The 20286-nt window shown below is 50.6% G+C and overlaps 1 protein-coding gene, 1 long non-coding RNA gene and 3 other non-coding genes across 5 annotated transcripts in view; 1 reads left to right on the forward strand and 4 right to left on the reverse strand.

Annotated features, from left to right (window-relative positions):
• Window positions 1-18066, forward strand: part of Lrrc75a (leucine rich repeat containing 75A) — a 42499-nt gene extending 24433 nt beyond the window's left edge. Inside the window, exons 2-4 of the mRNA XM_041665352.1 lie at window positions 4920-5048; window positions 12395-12510; window positions 16029-18066. Coding sequence (XP_041521286.1) covers window positions 4920-5048; window positions 12395-12510; window positions 16029-16560 — 777 coding nt within the window. The 3' untranslated portion in view covers window positions 16561-18066. The remainder of the gene's footprint in view (window positions 1-4919; window positions 5049-12394; window positions 12511-16028) is intronic.
• Window positions 17497-19256, reverse strand: LOC121456862. The gene is made up of 5 exons (XR_005975662.1): window positions 19080-19256; window positions 18833-18882; window positions 18350-18398; window positions 17864-17944; window positions 17497-17655 (listed from the first exon to the last, which is right to left on the reverse strand). It is a non-coding gene; the product is annotated as an uncharacterized LOC121456862 (long non-coding RNA).
• LOC121457209 lies at window positions 17724-17795 on the reverse strand. The gene has a single exon (XR_005975708.1). It is a non-coding gene; the product is annotated as a small nucleolar RNA SNORD65 (small nucleolar RNA).
• LOC121457194 lies at window positions 18475-18544 on the reverse strand. Its single transcript, XR_005975694.1, has one exon. It is a non-coding gene; the product is annotated as a small nucleolar RNA SNORD49 (small nucleolar RNA).
• LOC121457195 lies at window positions 18961-19029 on the reverse strand. Its single transcript, XR_005975695.1, has one exon. It is a non-coding gene; the product is annotated as a small nucleolar RNA SNORD49 (small nucleolar RNA).
• Window positions 19257-20286: the final 1030 nt, after the last annotated feature.

Below are 20286 nucleotides of genomic sequence, written 5' to 3' on the forward strand. Positions count from 1 at the left end.
TCAGATGTCAGAGACAGATCCCAAGACCAGCCATCTCAGCAAGCTCTGGGTTTGATTGAGAGAGCCTGCCTCAGTGCACAGGTGGGAGGGCAAAGGCGCTGGCTCACACCAGCCTTATGCGGTGCTCATGTACCCACACACATGCAAAAGCATGTCGTACACACATGCGAAGTGGGGGGAAATAAGTGTGACAATGACAGCCCCCATTTATAGATCTGAAGCCCCAGTTATAGTAACGGGCTGCAGAAGGAATGCGCTGGCCCAGACGAGTGTTGACATTAAAGAGCTTTTACTATTTCTCTCACAGACGGGAATGGATTCTCTCTCTCTCACGCACAGGTTGTTACAAAGTGGGTCAGTGCTTTATCTGCTCGGGTTCATGCTGTGTGATGCTGTCTGCAGTGTCACAACAGAGTGGGAGACCTTTGCCAAGTGTGACCACCCTGCGTTGAACTCCCCAGTCTCTAGTAACATGAGCTAAATATAAATTTCTTGTTAAGTTAAACAAACTCGGGCATTCTGTTATAGCAACAGAAAATACAGGGAGGCAAGTTCCTGGCTCCTTGTCCCCATGTTGCGAGCTCTCTCAGGTGGAAAGGCTAGGGTCCTAACCCTTGGTTTGAAAATGTTTTTACTCGCAGACACCAGCTGTGGGCATGGCCCCCTCTCCACTGTACCACCACATAATCCATGCCCACATAGGCCAGGCACTTCACTGGAGGGTGGGGCAAAGCTAGCCATATGTCCAGAGGGGTTTTTCAAGATGCAGTCAAAGCCTTCCCTGGGTTCAGCTCCCAGCACCCACGTGGAGGTTCACAACTGACTGTACCCCCAGTTCCCTCCTCTGGCCTCTGGCCTCGCTAGTACCAGGCACACATGCAGTACACATACATTCAGGCAAACACTCGTTCACATAAAATAAAAATAAGTAACTATTTGGTGGGTTGTTTAGTTTTCTAAAGGCAGGGTTTCTCTCTGTATCTCTGACTGTCATTCAGTAGACTAGGCTGCCATGAATTCAGAGGACTGGGATAAAAGGTGTGTGCCACCATGCCTGGTTAAGTTAAGTAAATCCTCTTTTTTTTTTTTTTGAAGGGCTCTAAAGGACTTGCTTGTTAATTTAAAATTAGTAGCAATAAAAAAGAGGGCAATGTTTCTGGAAAGATCTATAATTACAGTTAGACAACAAAAGGAGAAGGAAGTCCAGAATAGGAAATACATAGAGACAGAAAGCAGGTAGGTGATTGCCCTGTGCCTGAGAAGGGAGAATTGGGAACAGGGTAGTGGTTACAGCGTTTCCTGGTAATGAAGATGTTCTGAAATCTATTGCACGAATGAACATGCTAAAAGCCACTGAATCTTTTTCTTTTTTTGTTGCTGAGAATTGAACCCAGGGCCTCACACATGCTGAGCATACAATCTGCCGCTAGCCATGCCTCAGCCCCAGACTCTGTCCTATAGATGAGTAAATCATATGTGGATCACATCTCATCAAAGCTGCTTCTTTATATTTTTTTAAAAATTGGTAACAAATTTACATATGAGAGAAATAGATTTTTACAAGAATTTTCCGAAGGAAAATAAAGGCATAAGAAGACTGTTTCCTGTTGCGAGTGTCTGGTGCCTTGCTCCCTAGCAGCAGCTGGTGTCCAGGGCTGCAGCTGCTGCGTGCCGGCTGTCACAGCAGGTTGTTAGGCCTGGGATCTGTGCAGAAGGCGTGGGGTAACAGGTTACGTCACTGGAAGAGGCCCTTGAAGAGCCTCGGATTTCTCAAGGATCTCGGGCTCCTCCCAAGGGCTTTAAAGGCTCTGACTTCCAGTATAAATCTATACTTGCCCTTTGGAAGTCCATAGCCTTGGCCGTGGGCTTATTATTGCTTGTCCCGTTGCAGAATGTTCCCCAAACCTTATCCAAGCTCATGTCATGTGGGGCCCCACCTCCTTAAGATGTCACCTCTAGACACAGCCTTTCAAGTCAGGGAGCAGTTCGTGGCTTGGGGCTAGCCCAGCTACACCCTTCTAGCGGAGCTCCCCCAGCAGTGACTCAGTGCCTGCTGTTGGATAACACTCGCCCAGGCTTTCTGGTGAGCAGCCATCTGTGCACACAGTTCCTAGAGATGTGCTGGTTAGAGCCACCACTGCTGTGAGGAAGATAAGATCCCCGGGTACCTCGCTGGTGCAAGGCAAGCCAGCCCCTCCAGAGCTAGCACCTGCAGGGGCCACCTCTGGATTTGATTCTTCCAATACCTTCTCACAGTACTGGTGTCCTCGTGCCTACAGTCAGGGGAGCTGCTTTCCCCAGGGCTGTGGCCCAAACTGCAGTCACCTGAGACACCCCGAGGGGCTAGTTAGCTTCTCTCCCTCATGTCCAGTTTATGGACCATGACTCAAAAGTCCCCAATGCACCGTGCTAGAGGGAGAGACCTAGAGAAGAGACCCAGATACTAGGGTTTGCCCTGAAGTGGCACCAGCGTCCTTGGACACCATTGCAGCCGGAAATCAAGCAAGCAATAAAGAACAAAAAAGAAAGTTTGTGTCCGGCCCCAGGCTAATGTTTCCAGCTGTAGCCTTTAGACCTTTGGAAGCTCCACCCCAGCTGGAATTCTTTGGGAAGATATTACCCTGTGCCTCAGTTACCCAAACGCCCACTTCTGGTGGGGGCATCCTCTCCCATCAAAGAGCTAGCCACTGTCAGTCACAGGGCTCCTGAGCTGAGGGGTAGAGGAAACAGCCCAGAGTAGGCCCTTGAGAGGCGCAGTCTGCACCAAGGCAGGACTGCACAGTCTTTGGGTTAACCAGTGGTATGTCTTAGTCTTTCCAAGAATATGATGGCCTGGAATGTGGGGGGGCCTGCAGAGATAGGACCCAGTGTGACCACACAGAGGGCGGGAAGCCACTTTCGAACTCTTTGGCAATAGTTTTATTCGTTTGTCTGAGACCAAGAGCTTCTCTGCCTCCCTCAGCACTCCCTGCCAACCCCAGGACCTCAGCACACAGTTTGCTAACTTTTGTAACCTGTCCATTTCATAGGAAGAAAAAAAATACATCCCAAGTGTGTGTGGGGGGGGGATCTCTTGCTAAGTAAGCCAAGGGATCTACAGGGGCCTGAGAGCATTAGGTGTGAATCACCCCAGGGACAGATATACACGGGTGAGGGACAGACACTAGCATTACGTCATCAAAGGGGAGCAGGACAGAGGAAGAGAGAACCCTTCGCTGGGCAAAGCCTTTATTCCCAATATAGTTGGGAAACCGAGGCAAGAGGGTTGCAAGTTTGAGGCCAACCTGGGCTGCCCTAAAGGAGAGGAAGGGCAAGAAAAAGAAAAGAAAGATCCCCATACCCCTGTGTTTCTTCCCTTAGCTGTGAGCCTAGCCTCTAGTCCTGGGGATCACTACCATGCTCTCCCTTTTCCTCTGCTTCCTGTCCCCAAGAAGGGAGCCTTGACCCATAAGCAGAGGTGATCGCTAGGCTAAGGCCCTTGGACCACAGTCAGGGTAGAGGTGTGTCTTCCTCATTCCCGGGGAATAGTCCTAGAGTACTGCACAGCCCAGCACACCCTCTGACACAGGGCCAACAGGGAATTGGTAGCCAAGGTCCCCGCGTCCTGCCCTGACGGCTGTATTTTCTCAAGAGCTGCAGGGCTTTCCGCACGTTCTCAGATGGCTCTGTGGGTCAGAGGAGCTGCAGGTGTGGCAGGGAAGGGGTGAAGAGCAAACGGGGTTCAGGAGGGGTTTGGGGGAATCACAGGGGACACAGGTCTCTGCCAGAAGCGCAGCACATGTTGCTTAGCTCTGTTTCCTTCACCGATTTCTGATGCCAGGATCACTGTCTCCATTATACAGAGGGGGCACGGGCCTGGAGCTGTTAGGTAGATTACCTGAGGGGCTGCATCGCGCCTGAGGGGTTAAACAGGTAGAGGACAGGGGCCAAGGCAAGTGTTACAGTTGCCAGCCAGCTCGTCAGAAGGCCCTGCGCTCAGCCACACGGCACCTTGTGTCACTGGGTGCCAAGCAGACTGACGGTGAACATGGCACATAGCGCTCTGCTTGCCCCCAAGCCTGGTGCCTGCCCATTGGAAGGCAGAGCTCTCCAAACTGGCTCTTAACCCTGGGAGATAGAGAATACTCTAGGAAGTGCCCTACAGGAGACGGGGCTTGGTGCCCTGGCCCCTCCGGATCCATGGCGAATTCTTTGCTCTCAGGTGCAACCACCAAAACCCACAGCCCCCTTTCTGTCCTGTATCCATCGTCACTGGCCTGGCTCACCCTTAGCAGTGGATGAGCAGTGAGCAGGCCTTGCAAAACATAGTGGGGACTGAGGCCTGGGCCCACCCCCTCCCCAAACAGAAACGATGTAGGAAGCCAGCCTCTATTTCTTCATCTGCAGATCCAGATTTATTGATTGGCTGCGCCTTCCTTAAGGTGTTTCCAAGATTATAGACCTGAGAAAGATATCTGAAGAAGTTTAGACTACCCCACCAAATGACAAGAAGGCCCCTCTCCCAGAGCTTGGCCAGTTATCCCGCCTCCTACTCAAAGCCTAGCAACTTTAGTGCCTAATCCAACAACCCCAGGTGGACCATGTCTGCTTCATTATCCCTGAGCTGTGAGCTCAAACTTGGGAGAGTGTTGGACTGGCCTGTTCCTGGCATTGTATAAGAATCTCAGAAAGTCCAGCATCCCAGAACAGTAGAAACAGGATTCCTGGATCCTGCGACTCTTGGCCATGCGTCAGCCATCCTTGAGCCCCGGGGGAAGTTCTGTAGATGGAGTGCGGTACCCCATGTGGGAGGGGGAGTAGTGTCTTCCTCACCCTCCCTGAAGTTAATGGCTAAGACACTGCAGTAGAAGGTTCCCGAGAGGGAAATGTTCAAGGTAAGTTGGATGCTCCTGACCTCTGGGCGTTCTCTTCTCTTTCAGGACCTGGGCATGGAGTCAACCTCGCTGGATGATGTGCTGTATCGCTACGCCAGCTTCCGGAACCTGGTGGACCCCATCACACACGACCTCATCATCAGCCTGGCCCGCTACATCCACTGCCCCAAGCCGGTAGGCAGCTGTGGTCTGAAGCAGCCAGGTCCTGCAGTGTGAGCTGGACCGCTTTCTAGATGGCACAGACCTGACCATGGTTGCCCAGGGAGTTGGATCTCTGCTCAGGGGAAACTTCTGAGGTTTACCCCCATCTGTGGCTTCCTTTTGGACCTTCTCTCTGACTGCTGGAACTGTCTGGTGCCCAGATCTAGAGAGGAGGGGGGCTGGCTGTAGGGGACGCAAACTGGCAGAGTCGATCAAGACAGGCAGAGAAGCTATGAGTCCAGTATGAGACAGCAAGAAAAGCCAGTCGTGAGGGTTGGTGGCCTGGGAGAGGAGCTAGTTGGTGCCAAGAGCCACAGGGTACCAAGTAGCTGAAGCCGGAACCCTGGTGACCAGGAAAGTACTAGAAACGGGCCTCTGAGGAAGCCCTGCAGTTGACATATCTTTTCTAGGATAGGAAGTTAGTTGCCCAAAGATGAGAGGCGTGATGGGTAATAGAGCTCTTCAAATAATAGTTGAGAAATTATCGTCATGTCCATTGAGAGTTGAGGGAGACAGCGGCAGATAAAATGTGGTCCCCACGGGCCCGGTCTTAGAAAACAGCAGGGTTGCCAGGCGGTGGTGGCGCACGCCTTTAATCCCAGCACTCGGGAGGCAGAGGCAGGCGGATCTCTGTGAGTTCGAGACCAGCCTGGTCTACAAGAGCTAGTTCCAGGACAGGCTCCAAAGCCACAGAGAAACCCTGTCTCAAAAAAAAAAAAAAAAAAAAAAAAAAGAAAGAAAGAAAAGAAAAAGAAAACAGCAGGGTTGCTCTCTGAGCAGGATTTCTGAAGCAGCAGAATGGGCCAGCCCTGCTGGGGGTTCAAGGGCCAGTCTTGGATGCTCTGGGACTCCCCCAGGTGTGGGTGGGACAGAGAAGGAAAGGACATCCGATCTGGTAAGAAGGCAGCCCCACCCGAGCCGCCTGCACTGACGCAGGGTTGGCTGGGCTCCCTTCTCGTAGGTCTTTGTATCAAACTCTCCTAGATGCTCATGTTGTGGCCTGGATGTGTAGACAGAGGTATCACAAGACCACCAACTGTTACGGGAGTCTGTTCATATCATGGTGGACCAGAAAAAGGCTAGAACCAGGGACTAGGCCGTCATCTTCAAAAACCTCTAGAGACCTTCTACTAACTAGGGCCCATCTCCTAAAAGTTCCACAACCAAAATGTTCCCACCAGCTGGGAAACAGGCATTCAAAACAGGAGCCTGGGCGGCAGGTGGACATTGCTGGTTCAAACCACACCTGCAGTGATTTAGCGCCTCCCACTGGACGCCTCTCCTAAAGGTCTGTCTCCCAGTGGCACCAAGCTGAGGACCATGTCTTCAGTGTGTGGCCTTTTGTGGGTCTGTAAGATCCTAATGAGCCCACATTCGCTTTTCACCCACTAGAACAGCGACTTAAGCCTGTACTACTAGCTCTGGAGTGTAGACCAGAGGCGGATCTCTGTGAGTTCACAATCTGCCCAGTCTACATAGCAAGTTCCAGGTCAGGCAGAGCCACAGAGAGAGAGACCCTGTCTTTAAAAAAAAAAAAAAAAAAAATACTCAAAGGATTATCTATCCATCCTGTTCACAGTTTTGTCTTATAACGGGCAGGAAGCAGCATGCTCCATTGTGAATCTGTGCATGTGCGTGTGCGTGTTCGAGCGTGCAATCATGCATGAAGGGGTGAGATGTGAGCTTGTGTCCAGATGCATGCCTGCACCTGTGTGCATGGGCTCATAGAGACCGAGGGACCCTCAGGTGCTTGCTCTTCGCAGACACCTCTACCTTTTGTGGAAAACAAGGTCTCTCACTGGCCTAGAATTTCGCCAAGCGTGTTAGACTAGCTGCTTCCACTTCCCCGGTCACCTCTGCCGGAATGACGATCAGGTGCCTTGACCATTGTCCTCTGACCGCCGTGCGTGTGCCATGGCATTCACATGCACCCACACGCTCGTCCTCATACATACACACAGACATAAAAAAAAACTTAATTTAAAACAAGTAGGTAAAACAAAAGCCCAGAGCAAACATTTGTTGTTAAACAGTCTCTGCAGGGCAGACATCCAAGGCTCTAAGTGCCGGGCTTGACTGGCGCTTGTTAATGCACACCACGGGGCCTCGGTTTGTTACCTTGTGGGTGTTGCCCCAGGATTGGTGAGTGTCCCATATCACAGAGCTAGCCAGGATACCTGTCCTAGAATTCACATACCATCCCTCTGGCCCTTCTGTTCTCTTGATCCCCGAGACGGTTCTGATAAATCTTGGAAAGAGACTGCGTGGAGCTGGCTCCCGGGAGCCAAGGGCAGGGTGGTCTGGGAGGCTCTGCACATGCTGGATGAGATGACTTGGCCCTTTGTTCCTCCTGACCCTCGATTGTTCCCATTAACTGAGCCCAGCTAGAAACCAGGGACAGGAGAACCTGGTGATATACTTTTCAGGACAGTCCCTGTAAGCAGAGAAGGACAGAAAACAGACTGGGGTGAGGGTGGCCAAGGAAAATGAGCAGGCAGTCACCTAAACAGCGTCCAGTGTATAGTAAGGGAAGCAGGCCGGATCTGATTAATGAGTGAGTACATTTATGAATGAGGGAAGCCTTTGAGTGGCAGACAGGGTTGTTGGGGTCCTAGGTGCTGCTATAGAGGCGCCTGGGGAATGAAGGTGGCAGATGGCGCCTGTCCGTTGAGAGACCAGGGAAGGCTGGAGGTCGGCCTTGAGCCCCTGAGCCTCTTTCCAACAGATCCTGGGGAAGTCCCTCAAACATCCTCCCCCAGTGTTTCAGGACAGTGTCACTGGGCAGTTCTGGAGAGACTGCAGTGCTGGAGTCCTGCCAACTGTGCTGGGCTGCCTCTTCTTCCTTTGCCGTGGGTGGGAGGAAGAGCTGCTGGGAGTATTCCACAGTCCTTCTGCATGGCTAATCGCAACCAGCAGACACCCACGCAGTCCAGCGTCTTGTGGACCCAGAGGCAGCTCAGCATTATGGAGGCTTTGGGACTACTGAGCGAGTCTGTCCATCCCCCCCAGCTCCATTACAGTTTCTCTTCGCGGGGCTCATTCCCACCCTCCCACATGGTTAGGGAATATGACTACCCACAGGCCCTGTTCACTTGTCCAGGTTCCAGTCCCTACAAGACGGCTCATTTTCACTGTTCCCTGCTGTGCTGGGTTCTCTTTCAGCCACCACCACCACCACACACACACACACACACACACACACACACACACACGCACACACGCACACATATATGCACACACTGTCTTCTGGGCCAGCCCCACTCGATCCTATTCTCTGGAAGGCCTTTAAGGAGCCTGAAAGGGAAGGAGCTGGGCAGAGGATGAAAGCACCTTGAATGAATATGCAAAGGGCGGGTTCGTAAGGAAGGGAGTGCAGTGGGTAGCTTGGTAGGAGCTAGGGGGCAACATCTGGACTGTGTGTTTAACTGTGCACCTCTGTTCCTTAATGGGAGCGGTGGGACTGTGCCCCAGTGGAGGAAGGAGATGCTTAACGATTTCTAGATGCTAGGTAAACGTTGAGGGCAGGAAGCGTGGCCAGTGCTAGTGTAGGCCTGCCATCTGAGGCCAGAGTGGATCCCAAGCACCACAGAAACAAAACAACAAAAGACCCATGGTGTATCTAGTTCAGGCAAGCAGAGGGGAACTAATCCCTGTGCTTTTTACAGTTACTCTCAACTCTAATTGGCGAGCTCAGCTATTGTCCCTGTTTAGCCAATGAGAAGGCTGAGGTTGACTCCAACTCCCTCTGGCAGCAGCAGCCTCGCCCTGTGCTCGGCTGCCCTCTTGTGGCCGACACCGTACACTACCAGCTCTCTTTATGCCTTTGTTCTCTTAAGATTCTACTGCCTGAGCTCCTCAAGTTTGGACAACTGCGGGAGCGGGCGCGGCCTCGGGTATTCCAAAACCCAGGAAATTGATTGGAGGAGGAGCCAAAGCAGAGGAGCTCTGCTGTGGGCTTTGGGTGGGTTTCTTCTGGAAACTAGCAACAGTTATGTTCCAAAGCATCCTAAAATGAAGCTGGGCGTGCCCCCAATCCCATCCATTGGCTCTTCCGGTCCTTAAGGCCCCTGAGCCCTTGCTTCTCCACGGACTGCACAAGGGAATCGCTCTCCCTGCAGGACTAGGATCCAGGAAGAAGGAATGCTAGGCAGGGAGCAGTCGGGAACAAGCAAGGGAATGGGAGTGAAGACAGACAACACTGCGGTTTTCCCAGAGTGTGTATGTCGTCAGAGCAGAAGGGGGCTGTTCAAGCGACAAAGGGACCAGCAAGTGGGAGGAGGAGGGTCAGAGGAAAGCCTTAGGGGAGAACGTATGAATAAGCTGTAATAATGTGTGTATGAAAATGTCATAATGAAACCTATTATTTTGTACACTAACTAAAAATAAAGTTAATCCACCGCCGGGGGACCCACCCACTCACCACTAGCACCCGTTTTCTAAGATACCCCGGGAATCCAAGATGGGAAATGAACTCTCAATGTGGCATCTCTGTGTCATGTCCTAGCCTCATATCCAATTCTTTTGCCACCAAAGTCAGGTGTCACCATTACCAGTCAGCACTAGTACTCCTCACCCCGGGAGGCAGAGGCAGTCAGATCAGATCTCTGTGAGTTTGCGGCCAGCCTGGTTTACATAGTGATTTCCAGACTAGCCATGGCTACACAGTAAGACCCTGCCTCGAAAACAACAAAACATACACACGTACACAAAACACAAAACAAGTTTACATGTGAGCCCAGGCAGAAATGACCTTTGTTCTTTAGCACCGAAGCTCAGGTTACAATGCTGGTCTTTCCGTGGAGGATGAGCACCAGGACCCTGTAAATCAAATGCACGTGTCCCCTCATAAAGCAGCGTAGGACATGTGTCCACCCTCCTTCGCAATGAGCATGCCCAGATAAATACTATAGGAGTAACGGTTGTGCTACAATGTTTAGGGAGTAATGACAGAAAAATAAGTCTATTTCAGGACAGACATAGTTCTTTTCTGGGTGGGGTCTCTCCTGGCTGTCCTGGAATTCACTACATAGACCAGGCTGGCCTCAAATTCACAGAGATCCTCCTGCCTCTGCCGGGATTAAAGGTGTGCGCCACCATGCCCAGCTTCTGGGTACTCTTGATCTGTGGTTGGTTGAATGCCTGCATGTGCCCACAGCTGCAGACTGTGTTCAGTGAGCAAGCTTGACTTGCGTACAAAGCACCTGAATAGTACTGATTCGGTTACTCCTCCAAACCCATGTGAATGCAGTGTTGCTGCCCCTGCTTCACAGATGAGAGCTGAAGGGACAGAGAAGTCACGTTAACTCGCTTAAGGCCACAGACAAAACCAGGACATGGAACGGCACTATTTGGTCCCAAGTCTGTGTTCTAAAGGATTGCATAGGCTGCTTCTTCATTAGCAGAGTGGCGATGGTAATCATAACTGAAAAGCTGGTGCTGCTTGGTACGTTGAAGCTCACCACCTCCCTTTGGTGGTTTGCAATGGAGTCCCAGTACCCTCTGGGTCTTGGCCCTCGGCACTGGATCTTTCGGCAGGAGCACACTCTTGCCCGTTCCTGGGTTGGGACTCATACCTCTCCACCCAGCTTAGATCTGGTACAGGGCCTGTGTTGAATTGATTGTCCTTGAGATGGAGTTGGTGTCTCTCTATTAAGTCTTTCCACTGCAGTTAACCCAGTGACTTAAATGACAGAAATGAATGCCCTTTCTGCTGTAGAGGTCAGAAGGCCAAGACGTTGCCCCTCCTGGCCTTTTGTGAAGGATTTTTCCCTGCACTCACATGGATCTTTCCTCTGGACATGTGTGTGCCCTGGTCACTTCTAAATACACCAGATATGTGGGATTAAAGCCCATTCATATTGCCCCATTTTTACTTTAATTACCTTTAAATGTCCTGTCTTTGAATGCAGTCACATTCTGGGGAATTGAGTGTTAGGAAATCAACATAGAACCAGGCAGTGGGGATTGAACATGCCTTTAATCTCAGCACTTGGGAGGCAGAGCCAGGCAGATCTTAGTTTGAGGCCAGCCTGGACTACAGGGTGAGTTCCAGGTTAGCCAAGGCTACATAGAGAAACCCTATCTCAAAAAAAAAAAAGAGAGAAAGAAAAAATATAAAAGGGAACAATATATAATTGTTGAAGGGACACAGTTCAGTCCGTGGTACTCAGGGTCACAAACTCAAATGTTGATGAAAGAGGGCTGGAGAGATGACTCAGCAATTAAGAGCACTGGCTGCTCTTGAAGAGAACCCTGGTTCGATTCCCAGCACCCACATAGTAGCTAACAATCATCTATAATTCCAGTTCCAGGGACTCTGGTGACCCTTTCTGGCTTCTGCGGGTACTGCATGCATCTGGTCCACAGTCATACATACAAACAAAACAACCATACACAAAATAAAAATAGTTTTTAAGCCTGGCGGTGGTGGAACGCGCCTTTAATCCCAGCACCTAGGAGGCAGAGGCAGGAGGATCTCTGAATTCGACGTCAGGCTGATCTACAGAGTGAGTTCCAGGACAGGCTCCAAAGCTACACGGAGAAATCCTGTCCAAAAAAAAAAAAAAATTCTAAGTGCTAATAAAGCAGACAGTGTAGATGGGCAGATTCCACTGGAAGAGATTTGGCCCTCTGAGATTTCTCTTTTCCCACTTTGGGGAAAGACATAAGTAAAAATAAGTTATTTTATTTGAAGTACAAGAACCTTTGTTCATGACCATAGCCCTGCTTCTTAGTAGCATAGGTAAGATGTGTTGTGTGAGTGGACAGAATGGCTTTGGATACTACAAGTTGGCAGGGGCCTACAGTGTCTAGCTCAACAGGTGTGTGCCAGCCAGTCATGGTCAGACCACCTGCAGTCCAGACTTTTTATACAAATGTCATATTTTCACATTTTCCAGCCAGGGGGTGGTGGCACACACCTTTAATCCTAGCACTCAGGAGGCAGAGGCAGGAGGATCTCTGTGAATTCAAAGCCAGTGTTGTCTACGAGAACTAGTTCCAGGACAGGCTCCAAAGCTACAGAGAAACCCTGTCTCGAAAAGCAAAAAAGTAACATTTTCCAAAGATAGCAACTAATTCATAAGGCATAGACTCAGAGATTAACTCAATAGAGTAGTTGCTTAGCATGTTTGAGGCCCTGGGTTTGATTCCCAGCAAAACACACACACAGTTTGTACCTGCTGCTCCTGCCATAGGTGCTCATTGGGGCCAGCAGAGCAGGTCTTCCCAGAGGGCCAGGGACTCTAGAGTGGGGATCAGGGCCCTCCCAAGCCCTCCAGGGACACCTCCCAGACCTGTGCCTGTGATTGCCTCTGCAGGAAGGTGATGCGCTGGGTGCCATGGAGAAGCTGTGCCGGCAGCTGACCTACCACCTTAGCCCTCATTCACAGTGGAGGAGGCAACGAGGGCTGGTGAAGAGGAAGCCACAGGCCTGGTGAGTGGCAGTCCCTATAGTCTGCCCTGCCCCAGCCCTGCTGACTGATACCCTTCCTGGGGTACTGTGTTGAGGGCCCAGGTCAGGGGGAGGATGTCAGTAAACTCATCTTGAAGAAGGGTAAGATCGTGCTAGATTTAAAAACCAGAAAAGTAACTTGGTCATTCCAGGTACTTGAGAGATGCTGAAAAGGAGGTCCCTGGGGTAGGAGCTGGGGAGCACGGCCTGCAGATGGATAGGTGGGGATGGGACATGAGGAATTTCTAGTTCTAGTATTCTGGGATGGAAACTGGGCATGGTGGCGTACCTCTGCAATCCTATATTTTGAAGGCTGAGGCAAGACTATTGCTTCAAGTTGTGGCCATCAAAACCCACTTCCAGAAAATTCTCTGGGATGTCTTTCCAGGGAATCTAAAGTCTAGCCTTGTCTCATCCATGCAGCAGTGAAGACCCTCCAGGGTTTTATAGTCCTAAAGACCAAGAAGATAGAGGGCTCAAGACACAATACCCAGAACAGGTCTCATGGTAGGCAGCGAGTGAGCCCAGGCTGAGGCAGGCTTCCTGGAGGAGGAAGCACTCAGTTTTTTACAGGTAGCACAGGTGAGTGAATGGCTTGCCTGCTCAGACTGGCAAGGCCCTGGTTCTATGCCCAGATTATCCAGGTGGCTCCCAGTGGGCTGGAAAGGAGAAGACAGTTCCCTTCTCTCTTACTTTTTTTTTTGTTATTGATTTATTTGTTTATTTCATTTCATTTCCTGTGGCTTTAATAAAACACCCTGACAACAGCAGCTTCAAGGGGAAAGGGTTTATTTGGCTTACAGTTCCAGGTTGCAGTCCATCATTGTGGGAGAGTCAAGATGGCAGGAAATTAAAGCCACTAGTCATATCCATAGTCAAAAGCAGAGAGAAAAGGAATGCACGCACGCTTAACTCTCTCTCTCAGCTCTTTTTCCACTCAGAGAGCCCTGGACCCAAACCCAGGGAACAGTGTTACATGTTGGACTGAGTCCTCCTGTATCAATTAACACGACCATCCAGTCAATTCCCCCACAGACGTTCCCAGAGGTCATCCCAAGTGTTTCTAGACATGGACAATTAAAACTAAACGTCATGGGGCTGACTCAGTGCGTTAGAGCACTGGCTGCTCTTGCAGATGCTTCAGCTTCATGTTCCTGCCACCCACAGACTCACAACCATCTGTAACTCCAGGGGACCCAACACCATCCTGGCCTCCTCAGGCAACACACATTCACATAGTACACAAAAGCCCATACACATTAAATAATATTTTTAAAAATTAAATGCATGTGTGTATGTCTGTGTGGTGATGTATATGCATGTGAGTGCAGGCGCCCTCAGAGTCTAGAGGCATCAGATTCCCTTGGAGCTGGAGTTACAGGCAGTTGTGGCTGCCTCACAGGGTACTGGGAACCAAACTCAGATCCTCTGCAAGAGCAGTGAGTGTTCTTAACTGCTACGCCAGACACCTCTCCAATTCTCCTTACCCCTAGACCTTTTTTGATTGGGTTGGGGGGGGGGGGGCTGTTGGTATTTTGTTGTTGTTGATCTGGGGGTTTTGTTTGTTTGTTTTCAGACAAGGTCTTACTACATAGCTCTGGCTAACCTTGAGCTCAGTATGTAGACCAGGCTGGCCTTGAACTCACAGAGACCCATCTGCTCCCCAAGTGCCACAATTCAAAGCATGCACCACTATGCCCGGGTTTGTTTGTTTCTTTGAGACAAGATCTTTGATATATAGCCTTGGCTGATCTAGAACTCACTATATAAACCAGACAGGCCACAAATTCATAAGAGATCTGCCTATCTCGTCCTCCCCAATACTGGGATTAAAGGCATGTGCCACCATGCCTGCTTTCTGAGAATCTCACTGTGTAACCCAGGCTAACTTTAAACTCACAATGCCCCCTGCCTCTGCTTCTTTCCAAGTGCTGGAATAGCAGGTATGTGCCAACCATGGTCACCTAGGTCTTCCGTCTGCCAGTGCCCACACACAGAGGCTCAGTCCATTCTCCATTCGGGAACCGTGTGAATGAAACCTGCTCATTCCTCTCAGGGGGCTTCTCATCACACTTGAATGAAATGGAAACAGGACTGTGTGATCAGCCAGTGCCTCCTCTCTGTCCTCACTCTGTGTTCCTTCACTTGAAGTACAATGACCCTCCTGCTGGTGTTCACACACACACACATGTACACACACTTGACAGCTACAGACTTCCCACTTGACACTGCTTGGGTTGGAATTCTTAGCTAGCTCTTCTAATGGCCCATGCTATCTATTCCTCCTCCGATTACACAGCCCCAGCCCCAAAGCTACGTTGTCATCTGCACCTGTTCCCTGTCTCCCCGTGGTAGGAGGAAAATGGGGCTCCTATCCCCATTGTTCACCATTGTGATGCTGATGCCTAGGACGCTGCCTGGCACATAGTAGGGCCATAACAAATATTAGAGTGAGTAGGGTAGGAAACTGTTGCCATTTGATTGGCCAAGAGCCTAAAGTTGATAAGCAGTGGGAATAGATTCAAATCCATATCTACCTGACTCCAGGGTGTAGACAGTCAACCATCTTGAGGATGCTGGGTTGATTGGCTTCGTTACTGACACTGACATGGAACCCAACACTAATGTCACAACCAACAAATTCCAGGCAGGATGCTAGGCAGTTAAATCTCATGCTCTGGAGGGTTTTACCTCCAAATGCAAGCAACAAAATGAGTTAATATCCCAGCTTCAAGAGGGCCCCAGGGTAGCTGCTTTGGTGAGGCTGTGACCCTTGAGCTACCAGCAAAGGCGTAACTTTGGCGGCAAGTTGAGCCATTCCCAGGGTAGGAGGATCAGGGTTTGCCTCGGGTATTTGGAAACTCAGAGAATAGTTATCTCACCAAGGGGAACGGGGTTTGGAGGCACACTTACCACCAAGCCAAGTGGTCTGGACTCCAGAACATATGAGCAGCAGATAGCAAGGGAGGGGATGGAGGCATGGAGCCTCCAGGGGCCTTTTGCTCTCACCTCTGAGAGCTTACCTCAGCTCTTGGAGGCAGGTCAGCTGCCACACAACTGTGAAAACTCAAGTGACTAACACTGACAGCATTTACTCATCTGCCTTGTAACACTTAGTATTTAGTGTTCCTCATAACCCTATGATAATGGCAGGGTTTTTTTTTGTTTTGTTTTGTTTTTTTTTTTTTTTTTTTTGGCAAGCAACTGAAGCACAGACCTTTAGTAACTTGCTAGAGAGCACAGGATAGGAAACTGCAGGCACCACACAGAAACATAGGCTTGGAGAGCGGCTGGAATGAGTTTCAAATCTGATGCTCTGCCCACTCTGCTGAGCCTGAAGCAGGTGCTGGGGACTCCCTAGTTTCCCCATCCTGAGAAGGGACAGAAGAAATGAAACCCCAGGTCAGAATTAAGCAGAGGCCAGTTCTGTGGTAATACACACTCCTGCCTCCAATAAAGGCCTGCCCTGTTTTGCTTAGCCTGTTCCTTCTTTCCTTCAGTCTTAAGGCCCTCCTAGCTGGGAATCCTCCAGACAACATGGTGGACCTGTCAGGCATCCCACTGACCTCACGCGACCTGGAGCGGGTGACCAGCTATCTTCAGCGCTGCGGAGAGCAAGTGGACAGTGTGGAGCTGGGCTTCACAGGCCTCACAGACGACATGGTCCTGCAGCTACTGCCGGCGCTCAGTACCCTGCCTCGTCTCACCACGCTAGCCCTCAATGGCAACCGGCTGACCAGGGCTCTGCTGAGGGACCTCACCGACACCCTGAAGGACCCCAGCAAGTTCCCCAATGTCACATGGATTGACCTGGGCAACAATGTGGACATCTTCTCTTTACCCCAGCCCTTCCTGCTCAGCCTGCGCAAGCGCTCTCCCAAACAAGGCCACCTACCTACTATCCTGGAGCTGGGTGAGGGGCCAGGTACTGGGGAAGAGACCAAGGAAGGCACAAGTGAGCAGGACTCTGGAGGAAGCCCTATGACACCTCCCAGAGACCATGATAGCAGGGAGATTGTGACTCAGACATGATTTGGAAGCAGGGAGAACTTGTCAGGATGGCTAAGGCAAATTAGGGGTTTCTACCCATCAGGATGCCTGAACCCCACCCACCACCCAAACACCAGGATGAGATCAGAATACTTTTTGTCCCTAACTACCAATACCATGCCCCTGAGAAGTCATCCCTTGCTCTAGGGATGTTCTCCAGAATTGTGCAGCTGGATCAAGCAGTGTCCCACCAGTACTGTTGAACCCCCTTAGATTTAATTTAGGGTAACTAAGACCCTTGGAGAATCTCTCCAATTCCAGGGGCCTCTTGGAAAGGGTGTGTGGTTAAGAGCATTAACCAGTCCAAGCTGCAATCTTCCCTTTGCTTGACTGGGGATCTTACTGTGAAAGGCAGTACCATGCCTAGTGCCCTTACCCAACCAGCACAACTTTTTCCTTTCTACCAGCCAAGTTCCAGACCTCATTCCCAGGACTTAATCCCTGGAATGGCTTTTCAAGCACTTAATCCTTATCAAAAGGCTCTGGGACTAGTTCAGCCCTAGCCTTTTTCCCCCATGTTCCTTATTTCCCACAGCAAACAGCTCCTATACTCACAGGCAGTTATGAATTTGGGGAAATCAAACCCTTACAGGCCAGGTAAGCAAACAGGCTTAAAGGATCTGGGTGAGTTAGGGGCCTTGCATGGTACTGCATAAATCGTCAAGGGACCAGAATTGGAAGTGTGGGTGCCTTAAATGCTTTGAAACCTTTGCCCAAGTCCTAGGTTGTGAAAGCAGCTTAGACTGACCAGAAGTTTACAGTGCTAAAGCTAGGCTGCTTAACACCTGACATATTTCAGTCTTCAAATACAAGTTTTTAAGGACCAGCACCAGAGGCCCTGCTTTACTGTAGCACTCGCTGACTCAGGTAATGCACACACACATTGACTTGTGAATTCAACCAATACAGTGGCAATCATTTTGGAAACAAATTTATTAAGTAGTGTAAATGTCCTGTGGGGCAGGATATCAGAGGTGCCTGACCAGGACAAGGTGGGCAGACACACTAGGGAGTTTTTTCATGAGGTGGCCTTCAGTCAGAATCTTGTGAGTTGATGGGCACTCCTCTGGAGATAGCCTGCAAAGAGACTGAAGTTCAGAATCACATTTGCTCCAACCAGTGGCCTGCAGAACACCTAAAGATATCTTCAGAGAACCATAGGCTCACCACTACCAATCTGCCGGTAATTCCAGCTATTTTAGGTGATCTCATCATTTGATATCCTTTCAGAGTAAGGAGAGCTCAGCTAGCAGCTGGAGGTGATCACTGCACAGAGCAAACTTACCTCCTCCTTCTCCACTGCTGCCAACATTGCATTCTAGCACTCGGTCCTCCAAACTTGAGGAAGGGACACTCCTAAAATGGACTGCAGAAACAGGATGGATTAATGATAGCCCCACTGAAGCCCAGCTCTAAGCACAACCTACCAAGAGTACCAAAAGCCTTACAGAGGGTCTATTTTAAGTTATTAAAATATAATCTTAACTACCAGTGAGACGGCTTCTGATAAACCAGCCCACCAAGGTTCAACCCATGGAACCCAGATGACAGGATCAGTGGAAACTTAAGGGCTGGGAAAATGCAACTGGACCAGGCTTGATTCCCAGCACTCACAACCACCTCTAGGGCCCTTTTCTAGCCTCCGTGAACAGATAAAGATGGCCAGATGCACACCCCACCCTGCTTTAGCCCAACTACAACCAGCACTGAGTACAAGCATTCCAAACCAAGCTAACAAGGTCTGGCCCAACTAAAATCAAGGAAAGCTTACCTCATGGGAGGCCAGGGCTGCGAGAAGTCCTCCACTCGAAATTCCCTACCTAGAAAAATAAAGCGGTTGTTACAGTAGAGGCTGAGCTAATCCTAACGGCCAGGCACTGGTGAGCGCTTGACTGCAGTCAGCCAGGAACAGTTATCGTCAGTTATCGCCTCTGACGGCACTTCCTATAGCAATCTCATCACAGCAATCAAGCGTTCAGGTGTCTCACTCCAACCCGTGTCTCCAGCCATCAACTGGAGACCCCGTGGGTGCGCACGAATGTTACCGACGGCAGCACACGGTGCATTCCCTGGCGCTCAGACTCCGAGTTAAGGGGGTATGGGCCACCCCACCTGGGCACAGTATGATATAGTAGTAGGCCTCTTAGCAACTGAGCCATCTAGGGCCAGAAGCCATTTAAGAATGGCTGGAGGCCACAGGTAGCGAAATTACAATCTTGGCCACACCGTGACCAATGGCCCCGGAAATTCTTACCTCAGGGTGGGATCCTGGGCCTCCTGCTCGACATTCTGTCCATCCCCGGTCTGAAAGGTTAGAACGGGAGTTCAGAGCCAATTCCAACACTCGGGCTCAGCAGTCAGTCGCCGAGGGCTGACGACTGCGGTCAGCTAAGGGAGCTCGTCAGTTCTCGCCTCGGACGGCACTTCCTAATCCTCATTATCATCAGAGCAGTCGCCACCCAGTCCACGCGCGGTGCCCCGGGACGCAGACCCCGACCTACCCGGCTCCCTCAGGTGTGCGCGGCGCCCACGGAGGGGCTGGAAGGCCAGGCCGCCGGCTCAGCATCGCACCGGCTCCGCTCTGCTAGGCCCAGGCGCCAGACCCAGCTGCAAGATGCAAATACAAACGTCGTGGCGTCAGCAGAAAGAGAGACCGTAGCCGGTGTGCGCCCCCGTCTTAAGGGTTCGGAATAGACCACTTCTCACCCGAGGGAGGGTGATGGTGGCAAAGGCTCACGGGAAGTCTCCGTGCACTAGGCCCGCCTGGCGACCCACGGACTCCCCCCTTCTGTTGAGTGAGTGGTCTCTGCCACCCCGGGGATTCTGGGTAGTGACGAGCGCAGCGAGATCCAGCGCGCCTGCGCAAAGGCTTAAGCGCGGGTTTCTGAGTGTGTCTGCAGTGCTCTGCGAATTCTCAATGCTTTGAAAACGCCTGTGGAGTTAGATCTGACAGCGCAGGCCTGAAATCACAACTGTTTAGGAGTCTGAGGCAGGAATTTGAGTCCAGCCTAGGTGATTTAGTGATCCCTGACTTAAAACAAAAGAAAAAGGAGGAAGGAAAAGGGAACCAAAATAATCTAATTGGGTAGTGGAGAGCCTGCGGACCTGGGATTGGAGGGTTAAGACATTGTTCTGGGGCCTGCCTGAGATATCATACCCAAAACTGCATTCAGAGACAATAAAAAACGGTAGCTGCCGCTAAGGATTCGGGCCGTTCTGCGCCTCATTTCTGTTAAAGCATATTCACAGAACCTCTCAAGACCCTATGCAGACAGCCCTCATCACATTTCTTAGGGAATTATAGTCAAGAGGAAGTCTTGTTGGGTCTATTTTCGTTGTCCCCTGCCCTTTCTGCTTCAGACTCTGAGACTTTTGCATCGGGTTTATCTCCCGGGCAATAGAAAACCTCTGATGCTATCCCATCAGTATGCGAGCACATTCGGGTGTCTCGTAAGGGTTGGGGACATAGCAAACATGAAGTTCTTAGTTCCTAGTTCCATCCCCAGCACCTCATAAACTGGGTATTGTGGCAAACTCCCAAGTTCTGGGGATGTAGAGGCAGCAGAATCAGAAGTTCAAGGTCTTTTTCTGCTATATTGAGAGTTTGAGGGCAGCCTGAGTTACATGAGCCTATAATCCTAGCGTGCAGGAGGCTAGAGTAAGGTTCTTGTAAATTCAAGAACAACCTGGCCTACAGAGTGAAAACCT

Source organism: Microtus oregoni, unplaced genomic scaffold (assembly GCF_018167655.1).
Source record: "Microtus oregoni isolate MIOR12 unplaced genomic scaffold, Mior012 000015F_ref0000493, whole genome shotgun sequence".
In the NCBI taxonomy this organism is placed as follows: domain Eukaryota; kingdom Metazoa; phylum Chordata; class Mammalia; order Rodentia; family Cricetidae; genus Microtus; species Microtus oregoni.